We start from the raw sequence: 12,450 nt of genomic DNA on the forward strand, positions 1-12,450 counted from the left end.
GATGGTACACCTTACCACTTGGGCGCGAGCATGAGTTGGTAGGAGAGGCAGGACTTTCCTCATGGAGCGAAGGATGGCAAAACAGCAGGCAGACGTCTTTTGTACATGCGTCTCCATACTGAGCCTTTGATCCAGCATGACCCCTAGATTGCGGACTGATTCCACCGGCCGTACTTTGGTCCCTGTTTCCGGGGGTCAAAAGTTGTTTGGAAACGGCCGGGAAATCGTAGTCCCGGCGCTAAAGAGCACCTCCATCTTCCCTGCATTGAACTGGAGGGAGTTGTCCTTTAGCCACCGAGACGTATCACACAGACAGTTGTGGAGAACCTCCACAGATGTTGAGTCCTCACCTTCTAAGGAGAGGATAATCTGCATGTCGTCAGCATAGTTGACAATCCTGATGTTAAAGCTTTTAATGAGTGAAATCAGAGGTCTAAGATATAGATTGAAAAGGATAGGGCTAATTGCTGAGCCCTGAGGAACCCCATGCGATATCACAGTGAAAGCTGACTGAAAAGGTGGCATGGACACTGCCTGCTGCCTATCCTGCAAGAATGAATGGAACCACTGCAGCGCTGTGCCTCTCACTCCCGCCTCAAACAACCGCCTCAACAGAATGTTATGGTTCACCGTATCAAAGGCAGCAGACATATCAAGCAGGATCAGGAACGCTGCCTGCCTTCTGTCTGCCCGCCTTTGAAGCTCGTCCATGGCGGTGATTAGAGCTGTTTCGGTTCCATGGGCAGGCCGGAAGCCAAATTGATCCCCATCTAGTAATTGATGACGTTCCAGATGGTTGGAGAGAGTGTTGCTAACCAAACGCTCGACAATCTCGGCAGGAAAAGGCAGCAGGGAGATGGGCCTATAGTTTTTTGAGCAATCTGGGTCTAGAGAAGGCTTTTTTAGCAGAGGAGATACCAACGCCTGTTTCCATTGAGCTGGAACAGTACCAGTCCCAAGTGATTGGTTACATATTAGATGGAGTGAGGGGAATAATTCTTCCTCAAATTCCTTCCAAATTTTAGGAGGCACAGGGTCCAGAGGGGACCCAGAAGAAATCCCTCCGGCTAACTTCGTAAAGGCTTCGTACGTAAGGGGTGGGAACTCAAGTAACATTTCATTCGTAGCCATGGCTGGGCCAGTCATCCGGTCCACGGGAGATCCAAGTCTTAAGTCGGAGGGGGGGACAAAATCCGGGGGAGATTCCAAGTCCCTAAGGATGAGTTCAATTTTTTCTTTGAAAAATACAGCGAGGTTATCGCACAGAACTTGGGACGGGACGGTAGTGTTCCTAGAACACTCAGGGTTAGTGACACTATTTAGTATGTTAAAAATGCTCCTGGAATTGTTGGTGGAGTTACAGATCAGAGAGGAATAGTATTCAGCCTTAGATTTTTTAATCAGGTTCTTATATACTAGGACCTTGTTTTTCCACACCTCCTTAAAGGTTTCTTTATAGTCACGTCTCCACCTTCTCTCAGCTTGTTTGCATCCCTGTTTTAGGTTTTTTAGATTGTCATTAAACCAGGGGTCAGAGTCCTTACCCTTACAGCTACGTGTTTTTAGAGGGGCACGAGCCTCAAGGACAGCTGTGATGCCAGTGCAAAGAGAGGTGTAGTTTTCCTCTATTTGCTTTTCCCCATTAAAGAGCTGCTCCAAATGGAATACCTCACCTAGAGATAAACAACAGTGCCAACCCAAGGATATAGCCCAGCGACAATTTCCATACGAGTACACTGGACTGCTCTCTCTCTGTCTTCTGAACTGTGATTTAGGACAATGATGTATATTCCAGTCTTGAGTGTTGACCTGATCAAGAGATTAGTTTAATTTTCTGTCTGACACAATATAGACTACTAAGAATAGAGTGGCATCATGTAAGGCGTGTTACCTTGGCAAATCTTCTCATGTAGTGGGCAACAATCACGGGGTCCGGACACTCCAGCTTCTTAATGATCTCAAAGCTTTGGTTTAGCTGAGTGAACACGTCCACCACAGAGCAGGAGAACAGAGCATGCTCTGATGTTTGCTGAAACTAAACACAAAAACAACACAAAGACATGTTAGAATAAAGAGAAAAACAGGTCTAGGAAGATTAGTGCCATCAGAAATGATTTATGGATTGTTTTATGCACAAGGGATACACCAAACCCTGTACAGGTTGCTCTGCACACTTCCACCAATCATCTTAGAGCTAAAGCGCCACATGAATGATGACAGTATGAGCAGGCAAATTGATTCATGAGAACTGGGGATATGGAAATCAAGGATCCTATGGATTTGTTACAACAAGCATGCTGTCCGACATCAAGCAAAAACTGGAAACATCATGTGAACGCTCGCACACTCAAGTATACTCTGGTGGAGAACCTGAAGCTTGAAGATTCCCTTCTCACTGGCGAACCTGTCTTATGTTCAAAGGATACAAACATGGCCACTCCCTGCCAACCCCACAGTTATCCGCAGCTACAAACGTCTCCATGTCCACAGTTGATTGTTAAACAGCCCTCCACCAAAGATTCAAAACTCTTCCCCTCCCCAAGACTATTAGTATACAAGAATGAGTGGTAAACAAGCAAATGCGCAGAAGCTACTTGTGTGCACATGAAATAATAGATTATTAATTGATTTATTAAGACTTTACAGAGTCTTTTCTCAAAATGGGAGAATACAGCACAGGGCATCCAAATGTGTCAAAACAATAGTTTTAAATGTCAGCAGGATGTAAGATAGCAGGTCACTCTTGTAGCACCGCAAAATGATTCCAAGTCTGGGACGTACAAGGGGCAAAGTCGAGTCTCAAGCAAGAGTACATTAGGAAACCCAAGAATTAAGGCCACTGATTGCAACTAGCGACAATTCTTGGCATACTGCAGGCATCACTGGCTTTATCATGGAAATGCCGGACATAAAAGTGACCACTGCTTAAAGTATGGTGGACATTTTAGAGATATTGTGGGAATCCTTGTGCTAATCATGCCCACCCCTGACCTAACAGTATCCCTCTCTGAACGAATCGTGCCCACCTCTGGCCTATCAGAGTCCATCGGTGTCGCAATCGTGCCCACCCCTGGACTAACAGTGTACATCTCTGAACGAATAGTATCCACCCCTTGCTAACAGTGTCCATCTCAGTCCTAATCGTGCCCACCCCTGGCCTAACAGTGTCCATCTCTGACCTAATTCTGTCCACCCCATGCCTAACAGTGTCTACCTCTGTCCTAATCGTGTCCACCCCTGGCCTAACAGTGTCCACCTCTGTCCTAATCGTGTCCACCCCTGGCCTAACAGTGTTCACCTCTGTCCTAATTGTGTCCACCCCATGCCTAACAGTGTCCACCCCTGGCCTAACAGTTCCATCTCTGACCTAATTCTGTCCACCCCATGCCTAACAGTGTCTACCTCTGTCTTAATCGTGTCCATCTCTGACCTAATCATGCCCACCCCTGGCCTAACAGTGTCCATCTCGGTCCTAATCATGTCCACCTCTGTCCTAATTGTTTCCACTCCTGGCCTAACACTGTCCATGTCTAACCTAATCATACCCATCATACCCATCGCCTGACCTAATAGTGTCCATCTCTGACCATATCATCATGCCCACCCCTGACCTAAGAGTGCCCAACTCTGACCTAATCATGCCCACCTCTGGCCTAACAGTGCCCATCTCTGATATACTAGTGTCCACACCTGGTCTTGTAGAGTCCACCCTTTGCATAATGCTGGCCTTTTTACACACTGTGGGTATTCTTGGTACAATGATTTTCACTTAAGAACATGAGCGAGTGTACCTAAAAATGTTTAATAAAGATAAAAAGCTCAGATATCAGTGTATAAATCCTGTTTTCCTAATATGAACAGCTTTAGGTCGAGGGAATTACATTAATATGCCCTAAAGTCTACATTTCACCGCAAACTGGTGTGCTTTCAGAAACTGACACACTGATGCCTGAAACCGTATTGACAAAATATATTTAATATTTAATACTGCTGAGATATTTCATGCCGGTTTGGTGAGTCACTGCTGATGTAACGTGCTTGGCATCCAATACCTATAACTTATTTCATCGTTAGTTATAGTGGAACGGGTAGTAAATGTTTTGCCACAGAGATATCCAAGAATGAGACCCCCAGGGGGCATTCTTTTGTTAATAAATCATTGCACAGGAAGGCATTTTTATGATTGTAAAGTGGGGTATGACCTCACTGCTGGTAGCCCTGCATGATGCACTGGATGGTCACTAATGCAATCTTGTCTTTTTACAATGATAGTAACTGGCTGTAGCTCTGGAAGCAAAGGTAGCAATCATAGACACAGAGCATGGTCCAGAGTAAAAGTCATCCTCGTTGGAGGGGATCCACATACAACGAGGGAGCTCCAAGAACAGGAGGGATTTAACACTGTATTTCTTTCGCTATTAAGTATCTACAACTGAAAACTAGGGTGGAAGTGTAGTGTAGTTCCTATTATCCCAATAGGCTCTGCACATTGGAATAATACCTTCAATAGTATAGGCCTAGACCAGACGTTAACTAGGTCTACTACTGTCGATATTAGACTTAAAGTTTTGGGTTTGCCAGCTAGCTCAGAGTTCACTAGAAACTTTCTCGAATAGGCAAGGAGGAGTTGAACCTCCCTGGATAGACAAGAAGGGATTTAGTTTCTGACAACCATAGAACATGACAACTTTGCTCTCCCCTAATCAAGAGTGTATCTCTAGAGTCGTGTGAAAACAAAAGACGACTTATTTTACTCAGTCAGTACGTGCATTCTTAGTCTCACCAGATTGTAGAGAAAAGGAAGAGACGGGCGTGTTCAATAAAAGATGTTATTTATTGATCAGTCTCTTTTCTCATACAAGAGAAATGGATCGATATTATTGCAATACTTATGGTTAAGTAAAGTGCATACAATAAAAGCAGAAGTATAAAATAATACTGTAAAAACATTGATATGGTTTCTAAGCCATATGAAGGTTTAAAATGAATAAAATGAATACATACACATTTACATTTGACTAATCGTACTCAACTGGTGTTTCTAACTACGCCTACCCCGGGTACCTGACCTAAGCCTAATACGTGGGCGAGAAATAGAAAGTTACAGTTTAAGTTAAGTTTGTTTTGCCAAGTGACTGACTAAAGAATTCTCTGCAAGGGGTTATTCAGTTCTGTACCTGGAATCTAGGATGAATGAGGGATGGTATCTCTCGTCTCTGGTCTCGATATCCCAGGCTGCTTGCGAGGGCTACCCGGAAGCGCCGGAGCTGGATTTCTCGGCAGGAGAAAGGCAGCGTCTCGTTCTCAGCGCGTCAGGAAGGCGGGGCTGCGCCAGCGGGGTCTGCTCTGCTCTGGGCTTCGGCAAGTCTGGCTGCTCCGGTCTCGTCACCACCGCGTGTGTTTGCATAGGGCAATATCGGTAATATTTATACCTTTAAGGTGCCGAGATTGACGTAAGGATGGACATAGATACGTCAATAAGGATGTCATACGACCTGGTCGTTAGCACATTCTTTTGCTGAAGTTCTCGGTGAAATCAAAACAATGGCCGCAGGGTTTTTCCCAGGTCTGTCATAGGTTTGATTTGTTTTGAGAACTCCGTATGCCTTATCAGGGGCTGGAGGAATATCGCTTGTCTAATTAGATGGCAAGCGTTATGACCTAATCAGATAACACGTTCCTGTGCCGTAGTGTGGCTTTATCAGATAACGGTTCCTGCATCATGGGGGTTTTCTGCCTCATGGGATGGCTGCTAGTTAACTTGTTAACCAGAATAGGGTCAGGAATAGGGGGATCGATACAGAACCTATAGGAATACATCACACCCACTCCACGCTAACTATGGACATATTTACGAATCTATGCATAGTAAAACATACTGTAGAGTATCGTCTATACCTTACCACCCCAAAATACATAAATGCATTTTGAAATTATCAAATATACGGAAAAAACAGTCACATGTAATATATGCACTCAAGCTGTAGAATAATGCTAAAGTAATCACGCATATCTATACATTATCACTAATTTGTATATGAGAATTTACACATGAAATGGCTCTTAATACAGAAAAAAGTTTCGAGACCATTCCATCAAAGAATAAAATAATTATGAACATACCAGCGGGCAGCTAATGTCTATAAAGTATCTAAAAATAGAAATTTTAGTTCTCTAAGAATAGTTCTTACTTTAAGCAGAAAATAAGTGTCCCGAAAATTTCGTAAAAATATTTTGGGGCTGCTGAAAAAAAATTGCTGTCCATGAACTGGAGGGAAAATTGTTCATGGTATTTTGCTATTCTAGTTGAAGGCCAAATTCAGGGAACGCCGTGTGCGAGCTTGCTCAAAAGTCTCTATTTCTGCTCTGGTGAGAACATCATATCATTTAGACTGTCGAAAAAGCTGTCAACAGCTTCCTGGGAGAGTTCCACTAACTCGGAAAAAGATGTAACCATGCATTCGTGCGCATGATTGTCTCCATTGACGTTTTGATTAGTATTGCTGACAGAAGGTCGAACCTGATCAATGCTGCTTTCATCTTGAACTTCACTACCCCTTAATCGTAGTGGTGAAGCTTCCACGAATGCCGTTATCAGGATTGGTAGCCGTTGAGGGCAGCACAAAGCATGAGCCTTTATTGGACTCAACAATGTTTCTGCATCCATTGGCGCATCTGATTGTAGAGTCAGACAGGTGTCTAACACACATTCTTCTCCGCATAGCAAGCACCTTAATACAGGTAAAACACATCAATGCCACATTGGTCGAAATGAAAGAAACCAAGTCATGTTCAGGTCTCTAAGCCGGGATAGTCCCAGGATTTTTGATATCCGGTCCCGGTATCCAATGGCTAGGATTGTTTCTTCCCTTGTCGCAGGTGTTTTGTCTGTGACATGGTTTGCCATAACGAAATATAAGGACCAGGAATAGGATTCCTGCAATTAGTCCTAAAATGAGGGGAAGTCCGCCAAAAATCGAATGGACGAAATCTGGAAAAATACCCAGTATGGCTTTGAATGGTGTTAATGCCATCGAAAATACTGTCTTAAATACTTTTGAGACTCCACTGGTATCAGAAATATTTAAGATTTCATTCAGGATTTCTGCGGAATGTATGGGGGAATTAGTTGATAATAAGGAGTGAATCTCTGCAGTCGTCCTTGCGACTAGGAGATCATACGTTTCTTTTGATGACGTGAGTCTGGTCGGCGTCTGAAGAAGCACTGTTTTCATTCTGCTTAAAGTATCTATTCGAATAGAAGTAATTTTCAAGTTGGGCCATGCCCTTGCCTCCCTGTCTGGAAGGGAGCTGGGGAACAATAAGCGTCCACAGCACTTAACCTTCGCAGTCGTAGTTACGAGATAAGGAGTCCCGGGCATAAGACTACAGCATCTGCGATCTACAATTAGAATGTAACTCCCATTATAGAGTCTCTGAAAGAATGGTTCTATCTCTGTTGCAGGTGCGCCTAGCTGGTGACATGAAAGGTTATTTGAGTTCCCTTCACAGGCTCCATGCAAACTAATTCCATTACACAGAAGTGTACCGCTCAGTGACATTGCACAATTATTGCCACTAAGAAACACTTTCTGTCCTTTATTACTGACACATGCATGTGAATAGGGCAGGTTCCATGTTGTTTTAATGTACCCCTTTCCCAATTTTTCGTACATGCCAGCCTGTATATATTTTTGGCAGTATTGAAACCTGAAGGTTGATATTGGAATATTAATTATCCCATGTATTATCCATTCACTGACAGGTCGTTCTGACATTGTCACTGGTAATCTCTCGAGTTTCTCAATGCTCAGGATTGTATAATCAGCACCCTTTTGTGCCATACTGATTTGTTTATCAGTAAGGTTAAAGATATTGAATAGTGACGTTGTGTTGATTAAACGCCAAGGCACATAGCCTGAACGCAGATTTTGTAACGTCCAGCCAAGCTGTACAATAGAACGCAATTGAGACTGACCGTGTTGTAACAACAGCAAGTCTTGCGATATTATGTCGATTGCTGAAGACACAATGCTGTCCAGAGAAAAAATTCTGGAGGACAGAGTCATTAACCCATTGTCCACTACAGAAAGTGATTTTTCCAAATTAATACGGTCAATTTCCCGTATTCTTTCTGCTGTCTCAATTTGAGCCACCTTCCAGGCCTCGTTGTATGCTGCATATACAGAGGCTGCTATGAAACGTTTCTGACGCTGTTTGCGCGGTCCCATAATGAAATCACGCAAGTCAGCACCATCAGTAAGTAAAGTTAGGTGTTGCTTAATTTCTGCCAGTGTGGAAGTCTGTAGCCACTGAAGGCATAATTTGCCCACACTGTAGGTGGTTATTATTCCTGGGTGTTGTCTTTGGGAATATCTAGGGTCTGGCCTGGTCATTTTGAACCCCTGTGTTTTGTTCAGGAATCTGTTTTGACAGTTATTAGTATCTGTGGGCCACATCAACCACTGTTTCCAATCAGGATGTGTTCTGTTTTGGTTTAATACATAATTTACGTCTATCTCTTCATCTGTAGAGCTATTGCTGTTCATTGTTGGTTTTGGAATAGACGGTTTATTTAAGTCTTTGATTTTGGCTAAGCCAAGACAGGTAGTTTGTTGAACAGTGTCATTTAAAAATATAATTTGTTCTGGGATCATGCAGGCTCTAAACAAAGATTCTATACCCTGTACTTGCCATTCTTTTGTACCCCAAACACTTTTTACTTCAACATTTTTGTCCCAATAATCAAAACCAAAAGTATTCATTTGTTCAAAGAATGAGTCTGAATATATCAATTTCGTGTTTGTTATCATGGTCTTTGTCCCTGTCTTATTTGACAATTTGAAATAAAATGTTTCGGCATTACTTGTGTTAAAACCTGAAAAGTATGAATATTTGTCATAAACGGTTCTTGAGCTTCCTTTTGGAGGGGTTGCACAATGTTCCCATTTATTATAATTTAAAACATTTCTAGGTTGTGCAGATCTATGTAGAAAATGGTTACCATAGTGGTTATAACAGTACATACTATCATAATTTGTCGAACCCTGCAAATAATCATGTTTGGTAAATTTAGCAGACATCACTAAGTCAGACATCATATTATTTATACTTTCAAAGTCCCAATCATCAGCAAATGAGCTTGGTTTTACAAAGTCACTCAACGAGATCTTAATTTGGTGTGGATATTTCAGGATTTCAACCGGACCATAAATTTCGTAGTCAGTGTTGTCCCATGCTACCCCACCCGGTATAGGATTGGCTGTGAAGTTGACTGAAGAAAGTTCTCTTTTCTCGACGTGTGAAGATGTGTGTGGTTTGAGGATCAAGTTGATTTTCTGACTTGCTGTGTCCATTTTAGCATATTTTCCCTCAATGAAGCGTCCCAAAGTTAGTACCATGATGAGCCAAAGTATGAGGATAAATGCACCAAAACCCACCCAAAATTCAATCCATGGAGAAATTAGATATGTTTCTTTCAGTTGTTTCAAAAGTACTTTAACTTTATCTTTAAAGGTTTTTGTTGATGGCTGTGTTTTTGATTCAGTGAAGCCTTCAGAGGAATCATCGAAGTTTATGAAGTAGCCGGATGCAGTTCTGTCAATAGTTCCAATTGCTTCAGGATTGCTGTTTCTTGCATAGTCGTTTGTTACTTCATTATAGATTGGTGGGTCTCTGCTAAATGTTTTTATTTGGGTTTTCAGAGGTCTAAGTTCCATTGCATTGTTGCATAGTCCTTGTTATAGTTCTGTAGGCGTTTCGAATGTGATTAGCCTCTTAGATTGAACCTCTGTGTTTGTAGCAAATCTTGGTGTTCTACTACTTTTCGGGAGTCCACTTGGCCTACTATTTGTTATCGGCCACATGATTGTGGTTTTACCAGGTCGATGGATACAACTCGGTTCTCCTTTTTACCAGCAAGCGGCGGTAGTACAACTGATCTTGTCCCGTTGATAGACAAGACAGGAACTGCTTTTCTGTAAGAAGGCCCAAATTCCTTCTTTACCGCGATCTTTTCTCTGACTAGATCCCCGACTTTTGGAATCCAGACAGGTCTTGCTGGGACAGGTGGTGGTTCTTCAGTGGTTGTTGGCTGCTGTTTCAACTTTATGTTGCTCAGGTCTTTTCTTGTTTCGTTTAAGTCCTGCAAAACAGCCAAACGATCTTTGATATCAAAGCTTTTTTCCTTCACCACTGAAGTCTGACTGTCGAGGTCTAAGACTAACATCCTAGTTCCAAACAATAATTCGTACGGACTGAATCCCTTCAGAGAATTTCTTGGCAAGTTATTTAGACTACGTTGGACACTTATTAGATGTTTGACCCATCCAGCTCCCGAACCTAATATCCTTTCTGTTATAGATAGCTTTATGCCTTGGTTTTTTCTTTACACCATCCCGTATCCCTCAGGAAGGAAGTGAGAAGAGTCCCGCTGTGCTATGCTCATTTGGCCATGTTTCCCCTCAGGCTGGAGGGCCAGATTGAAAACAATGGTCAAACGTAGCATGCTCTTAGCGTATATGCCATTTAGACTCGCAAATCTTTGTATAACAGTCCAGACGTCTGCCGAGTGCTGGTGATCTACATTATAAGTGGAAACTAGCCTGTATATGTTAATCGGATGCTTTGCTTTTTACTGTTGATCTTTTCTGGAGTGAAACGACACGGTATTACACCGTTTCTCTCACCACTGCGATTTCTGTTACAGTTTGGGCAGTTCTTTACAAAAATGGTATGATGCAGGCTCATGCCTGGCCACCAGTACCTTGATTGTAATTCTTCCAGAGAATCTTTTCGTTTGAGGTGTCTGAGACCCTCGCCCATATGTGCGTCTGCTATTAACAAGTCTCTCCTGTCCATGTTTGGAATCACTCTATCCCCCACTCCAGGGATTCGAGCAAAAGGGACGGAGTTTGCATCGATTATGTATGTATAATTGAGTGGATAGTTGATCGGTAGCGCTGAGCAGTCGCCTTTTGATGACGTTTTCACCGCCAGCACTGTTTGACCGTCAATATACTTCACTGTACGCTTTTTTCGAGCTACGGAAGCCGATTTAGTTGCTACCGCTGTGGCTGTCTCAGCCAATGAATTCCCTGCAACGTGAACGCCATCACGCTGATGACTCAGTGAGTGTGTCACGTGAGTCTTTGGTAGTTCTTTTTGTAAAAGAGCTATTTGTTCCCAAAGCAGTTTTTGCTTTATTGTTGCACCTGTGTCATCTTTGTAACCGTTTTGAATCCATGTCTGCAAATCGCTGTTATATGATTTGACGCAGTAATATGAATCTGACACTATAAGTGTCGGGAATTCGCGATCCGCATTATCTAGCGCCATTTTCAATGCTATTATTTCAGTCTGTTGTTCTGAATTAGTTTCTACTGAGTGTGTTTTTGTTAATAGAGGTCTTAGTTTACCTCCGCGCCACACTTCTTTTGTAATCTCACATGTTGGGTTGTATGCTTGTTCTCCCCAAACGGAGGGTTGAGCATGTCCGTCTGTATAGATTACACAAGCGTATTGTCGTAAGGGCAGAATGTCGATAGGCAGAGGGAATGTTCTTTCATATTCTAGATTTTTCAATTCCTTTAGTTTTGGATCAAAGTAGTAGTATACTTTGTCCGTTGTAATTGAATTCACCCATTGTATCCATTCCGGATTCAATGTTGTTGTTGGTAAATTACAAGGTGTTGTTAATGCCTCAAAGGCTGATTCTGCTGTTCTGACTGTGATACGTCTACCGTCCGCTTGATCTTTTTCTCTAGCTATTGCGGTTTGAACTGCATGAACAATGTTTTCTTTAATGCTGAATTTCTTTTCAGCTTCTGTGTACAAGTGTGATTTGAATGCAATTGGTACCTTTTCTCCCTCATTAGAGGTCAGGTATGTGAATCCGCATCTTCCTGGGATGACTCGAATCACAAGATTGCGTGTGTTATCACGTGTTTCTAATTTTGTTTTAATTAACATGTCTGTTTGTAAGGATCTCAAAATTTCTGTGTGTATTTGAGTCCAATTGGTTCTTTTAAAAACTGGTTTTATTAGATCATAAAGGGGTTTGACCCTTTCTGCGTAATTTGCAATGTATGTTCTTCCGAAATTTAGGAAGCCTAGAATTGACTGTAGGTTTTTTAGTGTTCTAGGTGCTTGGAGTACGGCACATTTCTCTAGGAAATTGTCAGCCAGGCTTTTGCCTTCACTTGATAATTCGTATCCTAAGAACAGGACTGTTAGATGGGCAATTCTGGATTTTTTAAAGTTGAATTTGTAACCCTCTGCTGCGAACCCAAGTATTATGGTGTTCACTCTCTTCAAGTGAGTATCCAAGTCATCATCTGTTAAGTATATGTCGTCAACATAAGATAATGCTTCGTCATCATATGTTTGTAGTAATTCTGTTACTCTCGCTGAGAATACCCCTGGGCTATTCTTGTACCCCTGGGCTAACCG

General features: G+C 42.4%; 1 protein-coding gene across 7 annotated transcripts in view; it reads right to left on the reverse strand.

Annotated features, from left to right (window-relative positions):
* UNC13B (unc-13 homolog B) overlaps positions 1 to 12,450 on the reverse strand; it is a 3,555,093-nt gene that overhangs the window by 658,198 nt on the left and 2,884,445 nt on the right. For all 7 annotated transcript variants that reach the window (XM_078674667.1, XM_078674666.1, XM_078674664.1 and 4 more), the window contains one exon: positions 1,892 to 2,035. In XM_078674667.1, the coding sequence (XP_078530793.1) occupies positions 1,892 to 2,035 (144 nt within the window). The remainder of the gene's footprint in view (positions 1 to 1,891; positions 2,036 to 12,450) is intronic.

The sequence above is a fragment of the Lissotriton helveticus genome, chromosome 2_1, assembly GCF_964261635.1.
Source record: "Lissotriton helveticus chromosome 2_1, aLisHel1.1, whole genome shotgun sequence".
In the NCBI taxonomy this organism is placed as follows: Eukaryota; Metazoa; Chordata; class Amphibia; order Caudata; family Salamandridae; genus Lissotriton; species Lissotriton helveticus.